The following is a 24,381-nucleotide window of genomic DNA, read 5'->3' as shown; positions in this document are numbered from 1 at the left end:
ATAATAAATGTTAAAAATTTTAAATATTGCATTAAAATATTATTTATCTGAATTACTGAGTACTTGGGTGCGAGGGGAGCCTCACCCTTGCCCCAGCCCTGCAGGGATGGGAAGAATTATCCATATGGGGTTTTCCAACCACCTACCCCACTGGGGCACACTTACCAACTAATCAAAAGCTTTCCTATCAGGGGCTTGTCTGGAAAGCACACAGTACTCCAGGGATTTCAAACAGAATGAATATAATACAGAGAACTGATTATGGGGATGAAGGAAGAACTAAGAAGGCAAACAGAGGATGAGATAACCCAGAGACTCGCAGCAGAAGGAAGCGTGCACTGTGGCCTCTTGGCCTGAAGGGACACAGAACCAGAAGCAGGGCCATTTCATGGATGCTGGGACCATGGCAGGAGGCAGGCAGAAGCCGCAAAAGAGACACAGCTGCTGCTGGAAAACGCCTGGCTTCTCCTAGTCTCTTGTCCTTCAAGCCTCTGTCACTACTTCCCATGGGCGGGACTTGGCCAGAAGCAAGCTGGTGAGGGAGACGGGCCAGGACTTGAAGACGGGGAGCAGGGATACCCCTGGAAAATGGATCCAACTCCCAGTTCTCTGCTCCAAATCTCCCACCTTCCCACCAGCCTCCCTCCCTCCCTCCTAGGTCACTCTGCACGGGGCATCGGTCCTCTGCCGGGAAGGGGGTCCCTTCGGCCCATGTCTGATACTGAAGTGATCATTAGACAAAATTTGCCCACCTTGGTATCTGCACAGCATCAAGGATGCTCCGTCACTTTCCCAAAGACACTGGATAACATGCTGCAGTGGGCACACTTGAGATGACTCCTTGTGTAACCCGCTTCCCCTGAATGTGGGTGGAACATGTAACTCACTTCTAGTCCAGACAAAATGGGTAAGATGGTCGGATGTCACTCCCAAGATTACCTTGGTATAAGACTCTGTCTTAACAGACTGGCACAAGCAACACTCTCCTGCTGGTCTTGAAGGACAAGCAGCCATGCTTTGAAATGTCTATAGAGAAAGACTCCCAGCAGGGGACTGCAGGGGGGCCGCCAGGACCTGGGTGACCTTCTCCCAACAGCCAGTGAACAGCCAGGCCCTCAGTGATGCAGCTACAAGAAAATGAATCTGCCAACACCGTCATGAACTTGGACGTGGGCTCTCCCCCGGTCATGTCTTCAGATGAGAACACAGCCCAGCTGCCACTAGACTGCAGACTTGTGAGACCCTGAGCAGGGGACCCAGCAAAGCTGCCCGGACTCCTGACCCACAGCAGTTGTCAAACAATACCTGTGTGTTGTTTTTAGCCACTGAATTTGTGGTCCTTTGTTACGCTGCAACAGAAAACGAATCCGCAAAGTGGGGAGAAAGGCTCTCTACCTCACTTTCTCCAAACCAGTGAGCACCATTTGAAAAGGCAGATGGGAAATAAGTCACTCTGTACCTTGTAACGGCTCCCGTCCCTTCCTGCCGCCTGTTCTGGCTGAACCAAAGCTGCAAGGACAGTGGTCTGGTGTGTGCTGTGTAGCAGGCAGAGACGCACAAGTGCTCCCAACTGGAGTTTGTTGTCACTGCTGATGCGCCCGTTGCAGTGTTCCAGCTCAAGCAGCAAGTTAGGGCTGACCTCCGGCTGCTCTGAGGTCAAGGATGGTGAAGGGACTCACGTCTGGTACTTTCCATCCACAAATGATACAAATATGGTGCTCTGGTTTGAAGGTCTCCCCAGAACCCCTATGTTGAATCTTAACCCCCAAAAGTGATGGGTATTTGGAAAGTGAGTAGGTTGTGATGGCCCCATTCTAACCATTATAAAGTGACCCCACGGGGCTCCTGAGGGGCTCAGTCGGTTAAGCATCTGACTCTTGCTCAGGTCACAATCTCATGGTTTGTGAGTTCGAGCCCCACATAGGGCTCTGTGCTGACAGTGCAGAGCCTGCTTGGGATTCTCTATCCTCTCTCTCTCAAAATAAAGAAATAAATTAAAAAAAAAAAAACAATGTGGCTCCAGAGGCCCCCTCGCCCCTTCCACCATGTGAGGGTCCAGCGAGGAGGCAGCCGTCTGTGAACCAGGAAGCAAGTTATCACCAGCCCCCACCCTGAATGTGCCAGCATCTTGATGTTGGACACCCCTCAGAACTGTGTGCAGTAAACGTCTGCTGTTTGTGAGCCCCCCCGGCCTGCGGTTCTCTGTCACAGCAGCCCGACAGGGGGCCCAAGTTCTGCTGAGATCGCTCGCTGTCCACTAGGAAAGTCACCTGAATGCTTGAGCAGTCCCTTTAACGCCGTTTTATTTTCTTTTATGTAGACACTGGCGAAAGAAAGAAAAATCCCACAGGTTCTTCTGGAAACTGTCAAGACACTGGGAAGATGAATGAAAAACTTGCATAGATTGGAAGGCCCACGGTGTGGATTTTCAAGGCCTAGAAGATGAAACGGAAGAAAGCAAATGGGGCTTTTAGGATGAACACGATTGCTCTCTTGGGGGGGGGGGGAGGCCTTAACAGTGGTGTAAGCAGTCATTCCCAACTCTGGCTGCACACTAGAACTGCCTAAGGAAGGTCTGTAAAGCAAACTTTAAAACATTTAAGTATGACTTAGATACAATAAAGTGCACACATCTTAGGGGTTTGGCTCGGTGAATTTTCACGAGTGAGTACACCTGGGTGACCGCCACGCCGATCACCACAGAGAACATTTCAGGCACCCCCAAAAACCTTCACGTTCCCTCCTGGCCAATATCCTGGCGCCCCCCCCCCCTCCCTGCCCCCACCTCTACAAGGGGAAATTGCGGTTCTGATTTCTGACATCGCAGAGAATAACTTGGGAAGCTTTAAACAACACTGATGTCGGGCCCCACTGCGGAATACATCGCCTCAGGAGCTGGGTGGCGCGCAGGCCCGTGGACCTCGCGAGGAGCCCAGCGTGCTGATTTCTGATGCGCAGACCGGGACAGGGAAGGACCCCCTGGCTTAAAGCTGAGTCCCACTCCCTGCGGGGCACCCAGGGCGGCCCCTGGACCTCCTGAAATTCACGCTCAGAGTTCCTCCTAGGACTACAGACAGGCTCTCTGGCAGACTTTGGATTTTACCCGTCAGGAGCCAGGCCAGGTACAGAATCTGCCCGGATGCTCGTGCCGGCCACTGAGCCAGATGGGCCAGGCCACGGATCTTGGGGCACGTCACAGGGGATGTCCAGGCAACAGCGGAGGCGATGGTGGCAGGCACACTCCACCAAACCTCCCCTCCTCCCAAAACAGGACCCTTTGACATTTACAAACTGGATCTGGCGTGATAGTGATAGCTTTCCACACCCTCAGCTTTTTATTCTAGGTTTCTCTTGAGCGTGATGTGGAGCTGTGACCGTCTATTAAGAAAGCGAGCAAGCTTCCCCTGTGGACCACTGGAGATGGAAAGCCAGTGATCGCCCAAAAAAAGGAGTGGTGGAGAGAAAGTGCAAAAAAAGACATAAAAGAGAAAAGAAGTCAAAGGCAAACACTCACGTGGCTTTTGCAGGACGGCTTGGAGAACCCAAACTTCTGGGTGATCTGGTTGGTCCTGAACTCCTGCCACTGGCCGTCCACCAGGGTCTGGGCTCTGATCTCGTACTTCACCAGGCGTTCCGCCCGCAGGCTGACGGGGCCGTGCTCGCAGACCACGTCACTGTGCCTCACTCTCTGCAAGGAGGGTGACCCACCTTAGGTGGAACTGAAACTGGGGTGACCCAGAGTTAGCAAAACGTGGTCCGTCGACTCTCCCGTGTAAGGTGTGCGGAGAGCAAGGGGGTGCTCCCGCAGCCCCGCCTCCTGAGAACGGCTGCCGCTGCTGAATCAGCTCGCATCTGACCCCCCGCCCAAAACCACCGGCAGACAGACTGGGGTCTGGCGAGCCCAGAAAAATGCCACTAAGTCAGGCTGTACCGAATTGGAAGGTCTTCACTATCGCCTTGCCAGGATTTAAAAACCAATGGAGCGTGCACACGGGTATTTCGAGGGGTGTTGTTACATAATTCATCTGCATCCAGTAAATTCCATCATGTAGGGAAATGCCTGAGTCACTGAAGACAAGAACTGACCCAAGGAAGAGATGTGACTCACTCAAGGGCATGGAAGGAGGTAGCGGCGAAGCTGGGGCTGAAGCTCAGGTTTCTGCAGGCGTGCATGTATCCATTTACCTGCTCACAATACAAACGTACCTCCCCGTGTTCCGGGTACTGTGATTAGTGGTGATAACAAAAAGACTAATGAGATACGGTTTCTCAAGGAGCTTGATGCCTTAGAGACTTACAAGGCAAATCCTAAGGGGAACATAGCGGTCCCTGATGATAGTGGTCACTGTCATTGTCGGCGTCATCATATAGTGCCTTATGCATCAGTCCCTGTTCCACATGCTTTGCACAAATGAACACAGTAATACTGCCCACAACCAAGTCAGGTAGGTCCTATTACCTTCCCCATCTCAAGGCTCAGGAAGCCAGACATGGGGAGGCTCACGGGCTTGTCAACATCATGGGGCTCACCAGGCAGCTTGACTTCGACTCTGCTCTAAAACACAGCACTCCTCCAAAAGCCTGTAGCAAGAGCACTGAGGCGAATCCCTCTGTCCTCCTGAATTCACCAGTGTCCTGTCCACCGCCCTGCTTTGCCTCTCTAAACAAGACTGTTCCCTCTTCCCTCCACTGAAGAATGATCATCTGTAAAGCATCGCCCATCACGCAGGAACAGAAGACGAACTGGGCCCCAAACGTAGAGTCGGAGTCTAGAACGGAACCCCAACTTTGCCAATAGGGGCCATATGGACCCTCAAACCTCCCAAGGTTGTAAAAATCAAATGGCCTCACATGTATGAACATAACTAGCAGTAGGCTTACAACACGTTTCGTATTCATCATTAGCTAATGATTGATCAATTATTATTAATTTCGTATGAATTGACTCTGGATCTAAAAGACTGTTTCAGAGACACAACTTTCCTGTGCGCTGTCCTTCTTACCTGCATGTAAAAACTGTAAGAGGTAGTATCATGTCTGACTCCCTTTATCTCAAAGAAGAATCCGTATATGGCAATCACTTCCGAATGAGTTGTATACTCCTAAGTTGGGAAGGATAAACAAACAACAAAGTGACAGGGAAAGAAACCTTCTGTATTCAAAGGCAAGAGGACACAGAAAAAGCAAATTCTAGCTGAAACAGAAGCGACTAATTTGACACACAAAAGTGACTAATTAAAACACAACAGCAATTTTAGCTCAGGAAGGGCCGAACAAACTGTAGTGACTTCACAAACCCCATGGGTTGTACTCAGTGATGATCTTAACTGCTCTACACATCCTCTAGTGGGGAGAAGGATGAGTTAGGCATGTTCTTAGATAATCTGTGGCCTGCGGACCTATGAAGCAAAGCATTTGCTCCAATTCGGATGGGCCTAAAAGATATTCCATATTCATGGTATTGCAAGGTGTCCTCCCGGCCCCTGCGGTGTGTGGTCTGTCCACTTAGGCAGGTGTAGGCAAGTGAGGTGTAGACCCAGCCCATCCAGGCCTGACCCAGAGGGGAGTCTTTGATGATAGATTCAGAGCCCCGAGTCCCTGAAACACAACTTCTTTTGAGATCACTACTGGAGTGGCTTTCAACAACTGAGTACAGCAATTGCTTGGGCAGCTGTGCCCATCCCAGGGAACCCAAGACAGAAAGCAGCCACTAGCCCTGCATACACCTCTGGTGGCTGAGTGCCCACATACCTTGCAGCCAAGTTCCCTGACCCACTCTGCTTTGATTTGGGGGACCCATGAAAATACCCGCCCAGAATAGCTTCCCCTTTGTAACTGCCAACACAGGCTTGGAGTGGAATCTCTCCCGGAACTGTTGGCAAGTCTTGATGTTTGCGGGGAAGAGAACGGCCAATTCATCCCAGCTTGCCCAGGCCTTTCCTGGTTTCAGAACTGAAAGTCCTGCTTCCCAGGGAAACTCCTCCATCCCCGAAAAACGAGGACAGCTGGTCCCCCTCAAGGAGAAATTTTGGATGTGCACATCAGATAAATGAATGGCCTGTCCCAGGCCCCTGTCTTGCGAATTGTTTTTCCCGGGGTGTGGTGGGAACATGCAGAAGAGACATGACTATTTTCTTTTCTTCCCTGGCCTTCCTAACAGAGGTAAGAAGTGATTATACAAATGTCCTTAGCCAAGCCTCGAGAAAACGGTCCTTCCCCTTGCTTGGGCCCAGGGGTCTGTACCTGGTTAAAGAGCATCCCGAATCTCACGGCCTGGGTGGTAAGATCTTTAATGTGGGCCATGTCACCCCCACTCTCCAGCTGAAAGACAGGTGCACACAGTTCACTGGCAATCTGACCCTGGGACACGAGCATCTCTCCCCATCTCTGCGTCAGTTCATTGATCCCACAGCCCCCACCATGCTTGATAGATAGCTCTGTCTCTGGATCCCACACTTGGCCATGGATCCAGTCTGCAGTATTTGTCGACGCCGACTATGTGCCAGGTACTGTGCTTAATGCTTTCAGAGAACGAGAGATGAGAACAAGAAAAATTCCTGAGAATTTTCCCCGGGTAAATAAAATGTGCACATAAATAGCCTGATTGTGATGCAGAGAATGATCACGCCCATAAAGTCACAAGCGTGATCCCACATGGCGGGCTCCATGACATGGCGGGATCCCACAAGGGGCAAAAGGAAGGAGGTGGGCCAGGTCAGAAGAACATGAAGAGGGTGTGTGGGGGGGGAGGGGAACTTCCTGAGGTGTCCAGCCCCAAGAACTGTCTCCCGCCTCCATTGTGCTCTGTTAGACCACAGTTCTGAGTTACATCCCAGAGAGGCTTGGTTCCATGGAGTCATTATCTGTTGTGCAGGGGCACCGGGCGCTGTGGTTTACACATTACAATAGGTATTTGTTGGGCTGAATTGAATTTTAACTAGTGACTCATAAATCTTCGGAACTCAAACACTGCCCCACTTCATCTCTAAAAATGCACAATTGGAAACACAAGAACTGCAACAGTTGGCATAGGACAATTCACAAAGGGGGAAATGCCACTTGGAAAAATATCCGTATTTCCCAGTAATAAAGGGAATGCATATTGAGAAATGAGATTTCGTTGTTTGCCTCTCATTTGACAAACGGGATCTGAGATAAAAACGCCCAATTTGCTGAGCATGTACGAAGTGAAGCAAGCTCATTCATTACGGGGGGAAGAGCGTTTTGGTCCCAAACTGTTACCACATATCAAGAACAAAAATGAACATTCCTTTTTTGGGCCAGTATTTTCTGTTCTTGACAGTCTCCTGCAAGAAAGTAATTCTAAGGATAGTAAAATAAACCATCACGTGCAAATATGTTCAGCCTACAGCCATGTCTAAGAGTTAACAAATAGGAGCGTGGCAAATTTTCTGCACTAAAAGAGAGGCAAAGTAGTGTTGTTTATATAGCAGATGTTCTTGGTGGAAGAGTTTGCGGCCAGTAAAACACAACGAGATCTTAGTAGTGGTTGTAGGTTGTCTTTGGGTGATGGGTCTGACGGGTATGTCTTTTCTTTCATTCAGTTTCTCTGCATTTAAAAAATGTCATGGGAATGCAAGCTGGTGAAGCCACTCTGGAAAACGGTATGGAGGTTCCTCAAAAAACTAAAAATAGAACTACCCTACGACCCAGCAATAGCACTACTAGGCATTGATCCACGGGATACAGGTGTGCTCTTTCGAAGGGACACATGCACCCCCATGTTTATAGCAGCACTATCAACAACAGCCAAAGTATGGAAAGAGCCCGAATGTCCAACGATGGATGAATGGATAAAGAGGATGTGATTTATACACACAATGGAGTATTACTCGGCAATCAAAAAGAATGAAATCTTGCCATTTGCAACTACGTGGATGGAACTGGAGGGTATTATGCTAAGCGAAATTAGTCAGAGAAAGACAAAAATCATATGACTTCACTCGTATGAGGACTTTAAGAGACAAGACAGATGAACATAAGGGAAGGGAAACAAAAAGAATATAAAAACAGGGAGGGGGACAAAGCATAAGAGACTCACAAATATGGAGAACAAACTGAGGGTTACTGGAGGGAGGGTGAGAGGGGGGAGGGGCTACATGGGTCAGGGGCACTAAGGAATCTACTCCTGAAGTCATTGTTGCACTGGATGCTAACTAATTTGGATGTAAATTAAAAAAAAATAAAATTAATAAAAAAAATTTCAGTAACAAGCACAGGTTACGTGTGTGTCCATGGGGGGGCGGGGCTGGGCCAGGAGGGCGGGGCAGCCAGTGGTCCCAGACCCCCCCTCACTCTCCAGGTCAACAGTGCACATGCCCGCACATGCCCGAAGCACCTGGCTCCGCCCAAGCCTCCTCCCTCCGCGCCCCCCCCCCCCCAGGCTTGAATCTCTCCACTCCCCTGAAGGAGGAGCCAGAAACATCCCGACCTCAAAGGCTCAGAGGTTTCAAATGCAAAACACGTCTCCAGAGAAAGCCAGGTCAGAAAAGCAATAAATTTCAATAATTGTTTCCTTGCTGAGCTGGCAACTCACTGCGTGGTAATGGTTGGCTGTAACCCGGATCAGCCAGGACTCCGGGAAGAAGTTAATGTGCCTTAACTCCTCCAGATTTTTGCCTTGGAAGAAACACAAAGAGAACATTTTTATAGATTTATTCATAACAGAGCCGCAGAAGTCTGATTTGCAGAGAGAAAAAGGAGGAAGTCAAGGGTTGAGGATTAGAGGGCCTGGCCAGGGCCCCCCAGGGGTCACAAGGTGCGTGGAGCCCAGATGGACCGGCACAGAGCACTTTCCCCCAGAGTGTTCAAGGCCCCCTGGCCGAAATCCTGCCCAGGAAGGGAGGGCTGAGTTCAGATCATCAGTGTCTCTGGGAGCGTCTAGAAGCAACTTGGACAAAACTACCTGGGGTCCATCAACCATTCCTGGGTTTTAAAGCTATGCGTTTTATCTGGATAATTGGAAATGGCTTTGAAAACTTTCCCAAATGTGCTTTTATTCACAAAGGTCTGGGAGGGGGGGCACCCGGGCAGCCCCAAAACACACTCCCCAGGGGGCTTCCTCCTCTTTCCAAGTCACAGATGCCTTCCCCCAGGCCCAGCGCAGGAGGCTGAGAAAGCCAGGTCTGGCGCACAGACCCGGAGTCTCCTCCCCAACCACAGAGCAAGTGACCTGGAGGGGACGCCGCTCTAAGATGCAGGGCGCGTGGCTAGATGACAATAACACAGCCCTTGGAGGCTGCACATACTTTCACAATCCATAAGTCCCTTCATCCAATATCATATTTCACAGAAGCTCTGACTATCCCCCATTTTACAGACTGGGACACTGAGACCAGGCAGTTATGTGACTTTCCCAAAGTCACACAACTTGGAGGTGACCATGCCATATCCTAGCTGATTCCTTTGGAAAGGCCTGTGGGGTATTTCCTGGGAGTTGCTGAGGGTGGCGCGGGTCCCCAAGGGCCTTCCCAGATGCACTCACTCAGGCAGGGCTTACCTTTGATGATGCCGTGCAGGCGCAGGCAAAGGAAAAGTGGCACCAAGCTCTGTCCCGTGTCCTGATCCAGAAAGGAATTCTTCCTGGAGAAGCTGAGCAGAGGTGCAAAGAGGAACAAGAGACTGTCATTAAACCTCCTTTCTGGAATTGGCGAGGGCTAACGTGAGTCACGTCAAAGAGACTAGTGGTTTCACCCGTCAGGGGTAGATGTGCTTGGTTCTCTCTGGATGGGTGAGGCGTGCGGAAGCAGAGGGCAGCTGGGACAGCCTGGGTGAAGGCTGACCCCACAGGTGATAACGAGACACTGGTCCTAGTCCCTTGCCATCCATTGCCACACTATGTACAGAGCAGGTGCACAGCACATACTGATGAAGTAAGTGACTGGCGGTAACATATGTTACTTTATGGAGGGTTTCAAGATACATTTTCTCACTTGAGCCTCACAAACTTCTTGCGGGCCAGACAGGGCAGGTGTCATGGGCTCCATTTTACAGATGAAAAAACAAAGGCTCAGTTAGGACTTGAACGCAGGACTTTGTACTCCTCCTCTACACAAGCTGCCCTTTCAATAGTGACCAACTTAGGTCCTTCAAAAGTGCCTTCTGGTAGGGTTAAAAAGAAGGAAAGCGGGTGACGAATTTCAGTAGCTGTTCTGCAGTTACCGTCGGTACTAAGCTCCAGTTAATTTCCATCCGTGCTGAAGGTCAGGGCTGGGTTGAGATCAGATTCCCTTTGCGAACACGCATACACGCAGACACACATTCACCATTCTTGTTTTGCAACAACTTGCTTCGTCACGTTTCATCAATGGGGACAACGGGAGTAATTTTTCTGAGTCCCTTTGGAAACGCAAAGTCATTCCCTCAAGGCAGATCCGTATGAGACCAGCCAAGGGCGCCCGCAGATTATTTTTCCATGAATCAAGAGTGATGTTCAAATCACACCCTGTCTCAGCCAGACTGAACGCACCATTGGCCCCGTGTCCCGCTGGAGGTGCCCGCCAGCCTGCTAAGGACCATTTGCTTTCAGAAGTCCTAGGAATTTTTGGGACCCTCCGTGTCTGCGGTCCCAGGAGCTAGTTTAGGGATGCTGAGGCGCGTGGGGTGGGAGAGGGGCACAAAGACAAATGAGTTGATTCAATTCAGTGATTATTTGTTAGATGCCACTGGGTGCCAGTCTCTGGTGGTAGACAGATCAGGCGTAAATAAAGGAATGCTGATGCTTTCAGGCACAGTACAGTTCTACTGATCCCGGAACCCGCCCTCCGTCAGCCTGCGCACATGTAGCTGGGCTAGTGTAGGCCGGGCCGGTACCCAGAGAACGTGATGTCTTCATCACGAAGCGAGTGGACGGATAAGACTCGCTTGTTCCCTTTCCTGCCTCTCTCTCACCATTTAACGGAGGAACAAGCTAGGTGACATCATACTGGGTGTAGGTGTCACGGAGGGAAGAAGGGGCCGAGCTGGCACAGTCCCCTCCAGCCGAGTGCTCTAGGGAATGAGCCTGCGTCCCCGGCACGGGCACCTACGTTCTGGTACTGCCCTAAGAAGGGAGCACTTGCTGGAGCTGCTGGTTAGAGACACTTTCAGCCCAGAAAGCTGAACGGTTGAGGACAGCATGTCCCCTGCGACTCAGAAGCCCCCAGGCACCAACCCTGCAGCTTTGTGGGACGGCTGCTGGGAGGGTACAGGAAGCCAAGCCGCAGAGTCTCCCTGGAAGAGGCGCTCGGACCCGACAGCCCGTCAGCCAGGAGCTCTCCCGACAGACCTCCCTTCCCAGAGGATTCGGGAAGGAGCTTTGTGGAGACAGGTGATCGGACTTTAAGATCCCTCTGGGTCACAGGAAAGTGGCACCGATGGTGGCTGACTTACGAGGTCATGAGTCTGCTCATCTGTTGTCTAATCATGCTTCTGTGAGCTGGGACTAGCTTCCGGTCCTGGACCAGCTGGCCATCAGTCACGTGACTGAGCCTCCCCGAGCTCCAATCTCCTTCTCTGTCAAGTGGGGACAACGGCCACGTGTGCCTCCATGGGTATCAAGGAAGAGTAAAGGTGATGGTGCTGGGCACAGCTTCCGATGCCCCACAGGCACCCCGTACCTCATGATTACCACCACTGTCCTCTCGTCCCTGGGAAAGTGACCTGGACTCAAGCTGTCCAACGGCATGGAGTTGTTTTTGGTGGCATTCATTGTCACTGCCAGCCTCTGAATTGCCCAAGCCTTGGGCCATCCCAGAGGAAGAAGACGGTGGCTTCAGCTGTTGATTTTCTAAAATCTGAAAGCATCGGAGGGATGTGGTCCAGCACCTTGAACCGATGCACACAGCCCTGCCCTTGGAGAAGGGTGAGGCCGACTGTTGCAGAGCCAGGACTCTACCTAGGCCTCCTGAGAACAGCTCAGCGCGTTTTCCATCGAACCCGGCTCCTCTCCACCGTCTGAAGGCAGAGGCATCCTCTACTCTCTGGCCTGATGATGGGCTCATTACCCCAACCCAATGTGACAGGAAGCTAACACAAAGCTGGGGGGCCTCTTTGCCCGGCTCTGTTGGTGGGATCAAATGCTGGCCTGGCTTCCCCTGGCACTCAATGCCATCCGGGCAAAGATCCCTTTGGGTTTAGCACTGACTTTTCTGGAACGAACGTCAGGCCATAGTGTCTGCCTCCTACAGGTCTTCAAGAAACCCTTGGGGCATGACCCCTTTGGGGAGGACAGTTCATAGGTCCCTGAGACTGAAAGACATGCCCAGGTTGGCTCTGGGTCCTGCTTTCAAGGGCCCCGGGGACAACCCCCCCCCCCCCCCCAGACTTCCTGAAAGGCAATGCCCAGGACAAGTGTCCCTCTGACTGGCACCAGTCGTAATTTTAGAGCTGCTTTTAGCCACAACCTTCTCACTTCCCCCATCCTGTCATCCGTCGGAGTCATTTATCCTTCCTGTGTGTCTGACTCAGGGCCCCATGACCCCAGCACCTCAAATTTTAGCCTTAAAATATCCACTTTGGAATTCTGACACATGATATTCCATGGATGAGCCTTGGAGACTTTACGCTCAGGGACATAAGCCCAACACAGAAGAACAAATTCTATGTGATTGCACTTACATGAGGTTCCTAGAGGAGTTGAATTTATGGAAGCAGAAGGAGTACTGTGCTTGCCAGGGGCAGGGGGACAGGGGAATGGAGACCCTTAATCGTTCAACGGATAAAGTTTCAGTTTGGAAAGATAAAAACGTTCTGGAGATGGAAGGCAGGGATGGTTGCACCACAGTGTGAATGTACTTAATTGCCACTCAATGACACACATAAAAGTAGTTAAAATGGCAAATTTTATCTTTTTTTTTAATTAAAAAATTTTTAATGTTTATTTATTTTTTTTTGAGAGAGAGAGAGTGCCAGTGGGGGAGGGGCAGAGAGAGAGGGAGACACAGAATCCGAAGCAGGCTCCAGCCTCTGAGTTGTCAGCACACAGCCCGACGTGGGGCTCGAACTCACGAACTGCGAGATCATGACCTGAGCCAAAGTCGGCGGCTTAACCGACGGACGGAGCCACCCGGCGCCCCTAACAAGGCCAATTTTATCTTAATACTTTACTATCATAAAAAAGAACTAGGATTAAAACATTACTTCATTTCTGTGAAAAAATATTTGAAATAGTAGTTTTAAATGTTAAGGTGAAGCGTGAAAAAAAAAACTGCACTCTTTGAGGCAATACCTCGTGATGAGAAGGGCACACGGCTTTTTTCCAGCCGTCCCTCAGTATAGACCTGGGTGCCTTCAGAAAGCCAGCAACCACGAGCCCATCCTCTAGCCTCTTAACCCCACGGTGCGGTAAGTGAAACACTTCTGATGGCCGCTCCCACTGTCACCTATCAGATGTCACTGCCTTTCAGCGCCTCCCGCCAAGGGCCTTTTCTTCGAGTCCGAACGAACTTGCGCCTGATACATGGGTCTTGCTAATGTCCCCGCAGAAAGGTCAGGTTCTCGTCCAAAGACTTCCAGCCGGCTTGTGGCAGGAGCGGGACCCAGACTCAGGGCCACCATCTGCTAACATGCATCTTATTCACTGAACGTATTGTCTGTCTCTGCTTCCGAGGTCGTAAACGCCGCGAAGCTGGGGCTTGGCATCTGTTCTGTTTGCTCTTGTCCTCTCGGCGCCTCTCGCAGGGCCTGGCGCTCAGCCGGCTTGCAATTTGTTGAGTGAATGAATTGGATGAGGAATCGATCCCGCCAACTCAGCAGCCTCCGTCCTGCCATCCCCTCCCTCCATGCGCCCATGTGTCTGTTCAAGGAACGCCAGCTGTCCCGCCCCAGCGCATGCACGCACACGTGCACACATGCACACACACACACACACGCACACACGTGTGCACACAGACCAGGCTGCTCCAGGTTGGGTTTCCTGTGCTATGGGCCCCCCTGCTGTTGCCACGCTTATTTGCCGGGTCAAGTCCTACTAGACATTCATTGAGACCCAGTTCGATGTCATCTTGACAAGAAAGTCCGTCCTAACCTTTGCCCGACGGCAGAACTGGGTCTAGAAATCCTGTGTAACGATAACCTTAGCTGCCCTCTGGAGGGACCTCTTGCATTGGACGCTCTACACTTCTTGGGCTCCTTCCACGTCTCTACTCTCATTGAAGATGACACACTGGGTCCGCCCCGTTTGGGTGGCAAGCCAAGAAGCCATGTGACCGAAGTGAAAAGTTAGTAAGGAATGGGGGTAATATTTAGGGACCTTGAAAAGAAAGGAGATTCAGCTTCCAGAAAGCCAGACTCTAGCGGAGCAGAGGCAATGTGGTCAGAGCAAAAGAAGAAATTTAAAAAAGGCAAGAAACACCAAAGTCCAGCGACGGGAAACCCCGTTGTCCCCACATGTACCTACCCCCCTCTATAGGGCTTGGCTAATCTGAGACCAAACAATCTAATGGCGCTCATGTCCGTGACTCATGGCATATTTCAAAATGAATGTTCCGGTTAAGAGATGAGAGTTCTCACACCAGGGGTGCCCAGTTTCATGATGACTCTGTTGCCACATTTCAAATGCCACTAATTAATCACAGTAGATGCATGGCTTCTGGCCGCCCCAGCACATAGGATCACAGAGCGTCTCCCTGGAGACATCAGCAGGCTCAGGGGTCAGGGGCGCAGGCCGTGGCATGGTGGCTCTCCTCCAAGGCTCCCCCCTCAGGGTCTGGGGGGAACATGGTGCTGGGTTTGTCAGGTCAGTGCCCACCCACCCAGTCAGCACATGCTCTGGTTCCCTCTGCACAGAGGAGCTCAGAGGAGGAATCCGTCCTGTGTGCAAGTGAGATCTGGGAAGGCTTCCGGGAGGAGTCCTCGGCTAGTGCTGTCAAGGTTGGATCAGATTTGGATAGGCCCCAGGAAGGAGGGGAGACTCAGCAGCAGCAGCCAGGGAAATCCAGGCGTTGGGATCATGCGGAAAATGGCTTCGCTGACTGTTTTCAGTGACCTCCTTCAGGAAAGGTTGTAAGCCCATTGCTGGGACCCATCCTTGTGTCTAAGAAGGACCCACTTAGTGATTAACAAATCAGTTAAGGGCCAGAATTACAATCTGGAGAATCTTAAAAGAAAGGGATGTGGGGGTGCCTGAGTAGCTCAGTCGGTTAAGTGTCCATTTCTTGGTTTCAGCTCAGGTCATGATCTCACAGTTTCATGGGTTCGAGCCCCACATTGAGCTCTGTGCTGGCAGCGTGGAGCCTGTTTGAGATTCTCTCTCTCTCCCTCTCTTCTGCTCCTTCCCCACTCGTGTTGTCTCTCTCTCTCAAAATAAATAAACGGACTTAAAAAAATAGAATAAAAGGACGTGTCCAAAGATCTAGAAGACCCTCCACCAATTCATCGCAGAAGGACCCTGAGCAAGTCCCTTGCCTTCCCTGGCTGTTCCTCCCTGGACGGATTTTATAGATACGTTATTGAGTGAAAGGGAAAGCAGACATTAAGAAGTGTACATTGTAAGATTCTGTTTACGCAAAGTTCAAAAGCAGCCAAGACATCTGGAAAGTAAAGGAAGCCTGGATGTTGTTTTCCTTTTTCTGGGAAAGGTGGGGACTGAGATAAGACACTTTAGGTGACTGGTCGAGTCTGTCCCTCAGTCTGGGCCCTGCTGACACAGATGTGTGAGCTTTGCGGAAATCCACTTAAGGTCTGTGCACTTTTCTGTATGTATTTTATGCTTTGGTTAAAAATGTACCTTTGGGGCGCCTGGGTGGTTCAGTCGGTTAAGTGTCTGACTCTTGATTTCCGCTCAGGTCATGATCTCACAGGTCGCGGGATTGAGCGCCCCCTCGGGCTATGTGCTAATGGCTGGGAACCTGCTGTCTCCCTCTCTCTGCTCCCCACCTTCTCGCTCAAAATAAATACATAAACTTAAAAAAAAAAATGCAGTTTTAAAAAAGTGAAAAACTTGCCTGCCTCTGGCCCTACTCCAACTGATGAGTTTTTACAGTTTTCCTGGACTTCTCAGACTGCTAACTGGAAAGAAAGGATGACTTCTCCTCTGTGGATGGAATCTGTGTAAGCTTTGCTTACATTTTTTGTTTTTCCTACAAGGAAATGTTAAATTTAATTCTGGCCGGTCTATTTGTTTTTCTAAATTAACCACTGCCAGAAAACAGACTGTGGGGGCCAAGGGGCGTGTGCGTGCGTGTGTGTGTGTGTGTGTGTGTATGAATGCTCCCCTCCTATGCCGTTATACTCAGCCATGAAAATAAGTTGCAAAGTGTTTGTACGTGTCTGGCTAGGTAGAGAAACTTCCCCTTCAGCTTTCTGTCAGGGTCTCTGGCATAGAGTGCATGTTCTATAACTACCGGTAGAATGAATAAAAACTTGAAAAAAAAATCAAAGAATGAAAGAACCTGGGAGAATAAACAAGGCTTGGACATATGTCTTTATTTGCAGGCATTGCTGGTGCTGGGGTCGACTGTTCAAATACCTTCACTCCTAGTGTGCCTTCCAGACCTTGCTAAGACAGGTAAGAAAAGGGGCATCTGATCTATTTAAAAAAATTTTTTTTAAGTTTATTTATTTATCTTGAGAGAGACAGAGAGCTCGAGCAAGGGAGGGGCAGAGACAGAGGGAGAATCCCGAGCCGGCTCCTTGCTGTGAGGGCAGAGCCTGATGCAGGGCTCGAGCTTTCGGAACCGTGAGTTCATGACCTGAGCTGAAATCAAGAGCTGGATGCTTAGCCGACTGAGCCACCCAGGCGCCCCTACTTTTACTCAATTACCGTTCCAAACCCTCCGATGCGGGCGCCAGGCCGGCCAAGGCCACAGGCACGGCTGCAGCGTGGCCTTGTTTCCAGTGCCTCACAGGGCCCCACTAGCTTGTGTTCGGGCCACTTGTCCCACTGCTGCACGTTACAAAAGTACGGTCCCATTTGGGAAGTCCCCATATTGTGGTGGCCTCAAGATGTCCACTCTGACCACTGGGAGATCCCTCATAGATCACTCTGTCATTTACACTCTTTCATCAATACATGTAACTTTAAAAACCGGGCCAAAGACTCAGCTTCCTTGATCCTCATTCCGAAGCCTATGAACTGTCTCCCAGGGGGTCTACTCCTCTGCCTCATCTTTTAGCGTCCCTGGCATGTCCCGTGGCCACAGAGACCTGACCAGCTGTTCCCCTTGGTGCCTCATTGAGCCGTGAAGGTCAGCTCCCCTGGTGACCCGACTCTGGCCCACGCTGGCTGTGACTCCCGGCAGCCTCCCTCCTCCACTAAGAGCAGAAGTGCCTTCTCGCAGCTCCAGCCTTCAGGCCGCCAGCTCCTCTGGGCCAGCGGCCCCAAGACCCTGCCCTGCTGCGGGGCAGCCCCGGGGATCCGCAGGAAGGGATAGTAAACACCGAGCAAGGCACCCAGTACCCACTGCCATGTCCGGGGTAGACATCACTAACCAACCGAGACGTTATTTCTCCCCAAGCCTACAGAAAGCCTTGGAACTCTTCCTTGTCTAGAACACCAAGCAGGCACCCGCCATCAGTCATCTGGCTACAGACCCTGTTACAGACAAGGTGTTCTCTGAATTTTGCATCAGCATATTACAACCCACTTCCGTGAGGGGAACCAAGCCACACAAAAGCGATTGCTGGGGGCGCCTGGGTGGCTCAGTCGGTTGAGCGTCTGACTTCAGCTCAGCTCATGATCTCGCGGTCTGTGAGTTCGAGCCCCAGGTCGGGCTCTGTGCCGACAGCTCGGAGCCTGGAGCCTGCTTCGGATTCTGTGTCCCCCTCTCTCTCTGCCCCTCCCATGCTCATGCTCTGTCTCTCAATAATAAATACATGTTAAAAAAAAAAAGCGATTGCTGGAAACTCATCCTTCAGAAGCTCTTCCATGCACAGCACGGTGCCAGACAAGCTAGGGGTGTGATAAAGGCCCACAGACCCTTCCTTGAAGCTGCTCACGATGTCCCCGGGGGACATCAGTGGCCGTCAGGCTCTCAGGGGTCAGAGAGGCTCTCAGGGGAGGCCCCACCGTGGACAGACTGGCAGCGGGGGCAGAACGGGTGGGAGTTACATTAGCAGGAGAAGCAAGTGCTGATCCCTAGGCTGAGTCTGGAGACTCAGGGGACACACATTTGGGAGGCGGAGGCCATGGATGAGGGAACACCTTAAAGGTGCCACTGTTCTAGGGCAGAAGAGCGAGCTGGGATGAGAGGAGAGTCGCCCACAATCCTAAAAATGGGCACGTGGTCCTCAGAGTCGGGGGTGCGCCTGGACAGCTGCAGGGGAAGAGCCCCGAGGCCCAGACCATCTGTCTGTTCTCCCTGGGGCACCAAGCTTGCTGGCGGGGAAGCGGGAGGGAAGGCAGGCGCACAGGCTGCTGGGAGTCCCCCCGCTGTGCTGCAGTCAGAGAACACGGGGCCCCCCAGTAGAAGGTACTGGGACCAAAGGGAAACTCACAAATGGTTTCCAACAAGGAACAATGTAGCATCGGGGGCTTGGGAAATGCCAGGCGTGGGAGGTGTGAGGTCAAGAGGCAACCAGCGTAGGTTCAAGAGGAATGGAAAAGCTAATGATAGTGAGGAGGAGCCCTGGGACTCCAACTCAGGAAAATCGGGCGCACCCTCCTCTCAGCAGGGGGCCACCCCCTGAGAGCCTCATTCCCTCTGTTTCTACCGCATTAAAAGCAGTTTCCACATTCCAGCTCATTTCCTACCTCCCGGTTCTAAGACATTCCCAGTATGAAAGCTAACCTGGAACCAGAGAGCAAGTTTTCCTGGTTGTGCATGACTCACTGGAAAAAGTGTCTCTTGGGCTATTAAAAGAGTGGGGGGTGGTTAGTAAAACATTTGCGCTCAAAGCAAATTATATAGAAACTAAGCAAAGTGCATATCATCCTGGCACTGAATACCGCTTTCCCCAAATAACGAGACAGGAAAAATGGGCTCTTTAGTTAACATGGTGCACAGATGTTCCAGAAAAGGATTCACTGCTTCAGAACAATGCAAACGGAACTTGGCTTGATCAGGTCAAGCCACTGACGAATAGGTGGAAGATGTGTTTATCTGCTAAACTCACACGTACAAAAGGAATGGAGCCTCTTTGCTCCCTTGAACACGCCTTATCGTGTCTGGAAACCCCATTCCTGCGGAGGTGGGGAGCCGATGCCTAAACCCGACAATGAAAGTGATGCCGTCTGTCACTTCCTCCAGGCAGACCCCCTGCGGCCCGCCTGGGACTGTCTGTAGCTACAGGGCCACCACACTCCACAGCCAGCTCGCGTGATGTGAGCATACATACAAAGTTTTAATCGAAGCTTTATAAAGAGGCATGAAAGGGAGCCCATAAACTACCAGTTTCGCCCTGCCGCCCACCCCGCTCCCCTGTGCCCAGGCTGCCACTGCTAATGGGGGCACTCTTGATAGGACAGATAGAAAACACTCACAGCAGAGGGCAGCACGGGGAGGGGAAGGCGCACTCCAAGTCCCCTGCTAACAGCAACACTGAACCTAGAGGCAGCCTCAGGATCTTTCTGAACACAGCGCCCAGGGAGCTATTACTGAACCAGCTGTGGACACAAGAGAGGATATCCAATCGGCCATTCTAGGAATGGGCAGCAAAGTGTCTTGGGATTTCTGCAGGCCGAGTTCAAGTCAGACCCCGTCCCTTACCACTTGTGTGATCTCTGACAGGATAGTTCATTTCCACCTCGGTTTAGTCATCTGTAAAATGGGAATGACAAAGCAAGCCCCGGAGTCTTTTACAGATGAAATGAGATTACAAATAGAAGGTGCTGTTGTCGGGGCGCCTGGGTGGCTCAGTCGGTTAAGCACCTGACTTTCGCTCAGGTCACGATCTCGCGGTTCATGGGTTCAAGCCCCACATCGGGCTCTGCGCTGACAGCTCGGAGCCTGCTTTGAATTGATTCTGTGTCTCCCTTTCTCTCTGCCCCTCCCCTGCTCATGCTCTCTCTCTCTCTCTCTCTCTCTCGCTCACAAAAATAAACATTTTAAAAAAGAAGCACGTATCAGAATTAGTAAGCATAATTAAATGGTGTCCATTAAACTGTAGTTATTTTTTACTGAAATTTTGAGATACGCAATTATTAGAACGCGCAATTATTAGAACTTATAAGTTTAGAGAGGATAAGAAACTTGAGTTAATTCTATGAAACTTTTGTACATTCAAATGCTTTTTCATTTGTTCAGAAAATTCAGAATTTTATATGCTGTTGTGAAATATAAGTGAGGACAACCTGGTCTAATTTAGGTACCTTTTTTAAAGTTTATTTATTTACTTACTTAGAAAGAGAGAGAGAGAGAGAGAGAGAGTGCAAGTGAGTGGGGGAGGGGCAGAGAGGAAGAGAGAGAATCCCAAGCAGGCTCTACACTGTCAGCGCAGAGCCCGATGCAGGGCTCAAACCCAAAAATCATGAGATCATGACCTGAGTGGAAATCCAGAGTCAGACCCTTAACCAACTGATCCACCAGGCGCCCCCAGGTACATTTAAAATACGATGTTTTTGGGGTGCCTGGGTGGCTCAGTCGGTTAAGCGTCCGACTTCGGCTCAGGTCACGATCTCTTGGTATGTGAGTTCGAGCCCCACGTCGGGCTCTGTGCTGACAGCTCAGAGCCTGGAGCCTGTTTCAGATTCTGTGTCTCCCTCTCTCTCTGACCCTCCCCCGTTCATGCTCTGTCTCTCTCTGTCTCAAAAATAAACGTTAAAAAAAAATAATAAAAAAAATAAAATACGATGTTTTTAAGGTCAGTGTGGTTTGGTAATACATTTTTCTAAATAAAAGGAGTACCTCGTATAGCATGTCTTTTGCTGGACAGAACGTGTTCAGAAGCACATGAGTATCTCTTATGATCGCACCTACATGTTATTCACGTTTTCAAGTATGTGAGCCGTTTCCAGCGGCTCAAGGACACCCCAAAATCTTAGGCCCCATAAAGAAAATCGCATTCTGTGCACTCTAGATGATGATGCTATCAAAAATCATGTCACTGACGCTTTTCCTCCATGATATTACGAGTACAGAAACCCGGCGTATGTGCGTTTCATCCATCAACACGAAGTCCTGTTACCTGGTAAAAAATGCCAGCACCGTTTCCTGCACAGGAACTGTCTGCACTTTGGGGTTCAGTTGCAAGAAGACCCACAAAAGTAGCGTTTTCAGAAGACGAAACTCATCAAAAGTGAACAACCTGGCCGAAATAAGAGAAGACATTTCAGGAATAGCACAATCTCACACGATTTGTAAGAAAGCGGAAAGTTAAAAGTGAGTTGAGGTCTGAGGCAATACCACCCCCGAGTCTGTCGGTCACTTCAGCCAGAGAGAGATGAAGTGACCTTCTCAGGGTCACTGGGACAGTGAATGGCAGCGCTGGGATGTGACCCTCAGCAGCCTGACGCCCACCAGCTGTGCCACCAAAGCCACGGGCAGCATTTAATGAGCCCTTACCACAGACAGGTGTGTGTGAGACGTGTTTGGATGTTTCTTTCATTTAATTCCACACAGCAATCCTGCAAAGTTGCGATACATTCCTTATATGGATATGTGAATTCAGACTGGCCCTATGTTTACTTAAAATTTTAATATTTTGTTCAGCGTGGGTTTTGAGGGGGGGAGGGGTGAAGGGAAAGGGAGAGAGAGAGCATCGCAAGCAGGCTGCATGCCCAGCATGGAGCCCGACTCAAGGCTCCATCCCGGAACCATGAGATCATAACCTGAGCTGAAATAAACAGTCAGATGCTTAGCCGACCGAGCCACCCAGGCGCCCCATTCATTCATTGTGGTTTTTTGCATTACTGTCGATTTTAAAGTATCGCACTACAATATACTTTATCTGAAGACTGAGGGTTGTTTTGTGTCCCCTGAAATTTTGCACCCGAGGTTAGTGCCTCACTCATCACCTTCTAGTCCCAGCCCCGATTGAGGGCTAAATAGCTTATCCAAGGTCACAGGATCCTGGGGTCAGACCTGGCGTGGCTCTGTTCAGCCCCACGCTGGCTGTGGAACTTCCTGCAGGCTGCTGGGCGGCCCCCCAGCCACTACGCCCTCATCTGCAGATAGTGGTGACAGCCAACGCTCAAAGTCTACGTGAGTGACAATGCTGAGTTTTCCTGTCGCTGCGGTAACAAACTGCTATGAACCAAGTGGCTTAAAACAACACACATGCATTATCTTACGGTTGTGGAGGTCAGAAGAATAAAAATCGATCTCACTGAGCTAAGATCCAGGGGTGGGCCGCCTTCTTTCTGGAGGCTCTATGGAAAATCATTTCCTTGCTTTTTCCGTCTTCCAGAGGCCACCCACATCCCATGGCCTGTGGCTCCTTCCTCCACCCTCAAGCCAACAGCACAGTGCCTTCCAATCAATCTCCTTCTGGTTCTGATCCTCCTGCCTCCCTCTTCCATGTGGAAGGAGCCTTGTGATTATCCTGGGCCCACCTGGGTAACCCAGGACGCCCTCCCCAGCTCAAGGTCATCCATCCGCAATGTTTTTCCTCTTTGCCATGCAACTTAACAGATTCACAGGCTCTGGGGGTTGGGATGTCGACATCATCGAGCCGACCACACACGTACAGCTTGCTCAGTGCAGTGCCTGGCACCTAGGAGCGTGCTAATGACGGGCCGCTGGGACTCATAAGTGCCAGGGCCAGGTCCTGGCTGCAGAACCCACGCTTGGCCTGCAGCGGCATGAGACTTCTTATCAAGAAACAAGGGGTGAGAAGGAGCGAGTGTCGCTCCCCACGGTGTCAACTCTGTAAAGGAAGGGTGTTTCCCAAAGAGGTTCTCTAAACAGCCTCCAACAACTTGATTATCTGAGAAGTCATTTCGGTGTTTCTTAACCCCCTCGATATTTCCGGTCTTGACCACAGGAATGGCACGCTGGCTTCGAAACCTGTCACGGCCTCTGCACCCACAACTTTGAGTGGTCTTGGTGAGTGGGACCCAAGCTAAGTAGGGACTCTAAAGAACAATGGAAATGTCACCCACCCACCTTTGACACTATTTCTGATCACAGAATGTCTCTCTGCTCTGTTTTCAGGTTACCTACAGATGCATGGGCTTTGACTCTGGCCAGACAGGACCAAATTTGTCACTGTCTGGGCAATGACAGTGAGGCAGGAGGGCGGATGTCACAGCCACTTGATATGATGTGCCTACATAGAACTCCACAGGGACACCAACCACCTCTGGGCTGGGGAGCTACGTGACTCCCAGTGCAGAATCCAAGCTCAAGGTTCCCAAGCCCAGAAGGTTCTTTGGGACCTCTCCAAAGAGGAACAGGCAGCAACACAGGAGGAGTAATTGGGGCTCCATGAATCAGGATTCTGGTTTTACTTTCATTGTGAATGGTAATTGTTCAAATAAAGCCCTGTCTTTAGACCAAGTACCAGTGCTCGAAAGTATTGGCTCCTGCTCAGGACACTCAAACATATTTTCATTTACATAAGAGCCCTGATGGCCTCAATCAAAACAGGACTTACAGAGTTCTTAAACTTCCCTCGGGGAACATCTGGGCTGTTCTCCCTGTGTTTACTGGGGCTCACTAATAGCCATTGGGAGGCAACTGGCATTTGTTCTTTAAGAGAAGAATGCTTCTAACAAGGCACTGTTGGTCTTTTTTTTTTTTTTTTTTTTTGAGAAAATTGTATGTAAATAATAAAGGCCCCCCTTTGAGTATAGAGAACGCCGTCTCAACGCAAACAAGAAACCACCAACAAGGGTACCCACGGCAGCATCGATTGCCACGACAAAAAATGAAGCAAAATAAATCAAACGGCCATTAAGAAGGGAATGAAAAATTGCTCTCTATTCATTCTATGGAACCCTGTACAACATCAAATTTAAAATGCTAATCAGATATGTAAGTATCAATACGGAGAGAACACATCGCATCATGTTAGTGAGTAAGGTAAAGCGGCAGAACATTAAAGTCACTATGAGAACATTTATTTGAAGTTTAAGCCTTTGCAAAATGTTATTTATGGACACACATATATGTAGTGAGACTATAATCACACGGATGAGTTCGCGCGAGCCCATGACAATGGTCTGATTGTCTTTAGGGAGGGAGGGAGGGAGGCAGAGAGAAGGGAAGGAGAATAAGGCTGGGGAGGGTGCACAGTCGAGTCCTGCTTTATTGGTAATGTTTTCTTTCTTATGACAAAATGCCAGTGTTCATTTTGGGAAGTGGGCCCAACTGTGATCTTCCTACATTTAAAAGTTTTTTCTACAATGAAAAATAGATCCATCAATATCCTTATTGATCTTGATTATCAATAAGGAGAAATGGGCTAGGCTGGTAATGACCTGGGGTTTTGGGGCCGCCCGGACCTGCGTTCAAATCCCATTTCTCATGCTACATGGAGGGAGCCTGGGTCAATCTTTGCATT

General features: G+C 50.3%; 1 protein-coding gene across 2 annotated transcripts in view; it reads right to left on the bottom strand.

The window, feature by feature from the left end:
• Positions 1-2,286: 2,286 nt before the first annotated feature.
• BTBD16 (BTB domain containing 16) overlaps positions 2,287-24,381 on the bottom strand; it is a 44,027-nt gene continuing 21,932 nt past the window's right edge. The window contains exons 9-15 of one of the 2 annotated variants that reach the window (XM_053909982.1): positions 21,064-21,183; positions 9,521-9,612; positions 8,558-8,640; positions 6,244-6,321; positions 5,004-5,102; positions 3,515-3,688; positions 2,287-2,435 (exon numbers count right to left, since the gene is read on the bottom strand). In XM_053909982.1, the coding sequence (XP_053765957.1) occupies positions 2,367-2,435; positions 3,515-3,688; positions 5,004-5,102; positions 6,244-6,321; positions 8,558-8,640; positions 9,521-9,612; positions 21,064-21,183 (715 nt within the window). In that variant the 3' untranslated portion in view covers positions 2,287-2,366. The remainder of the gene's footprint in view (positions 2,436-3,514; positions 3,689-5,003; positions 5,103-6,243; positions 6,322-8,557; positions 8,641-9,520; positions 9,613-21,063; positions 21,184-24,381) is intronic. The other variant, XM_053909983.1, reaches the window with a different exon arrangement.

Source organism: Panthera pardus, unplaced genomic scaffold (genome assembly GCF_024362965.1).
Source record: "Panthera pardus isolate Hobbes unplaced genomic scaffold, ASM2436296v1 HiC_scaffold_22, whole genome shotgun sequence".
Classification (NCBI taxonomy): domain Eukaryota; kingdom Metazoa; phylum Chordata; class Mammalia; order Carnivora; family Felidae; genus Panthera; species Panthera pardus.
The sequence above is the reverse complement of the archived record's forward strand: the minus strand, read 5'-3'. Positions and strand labels throughout refer to the sequence as shown.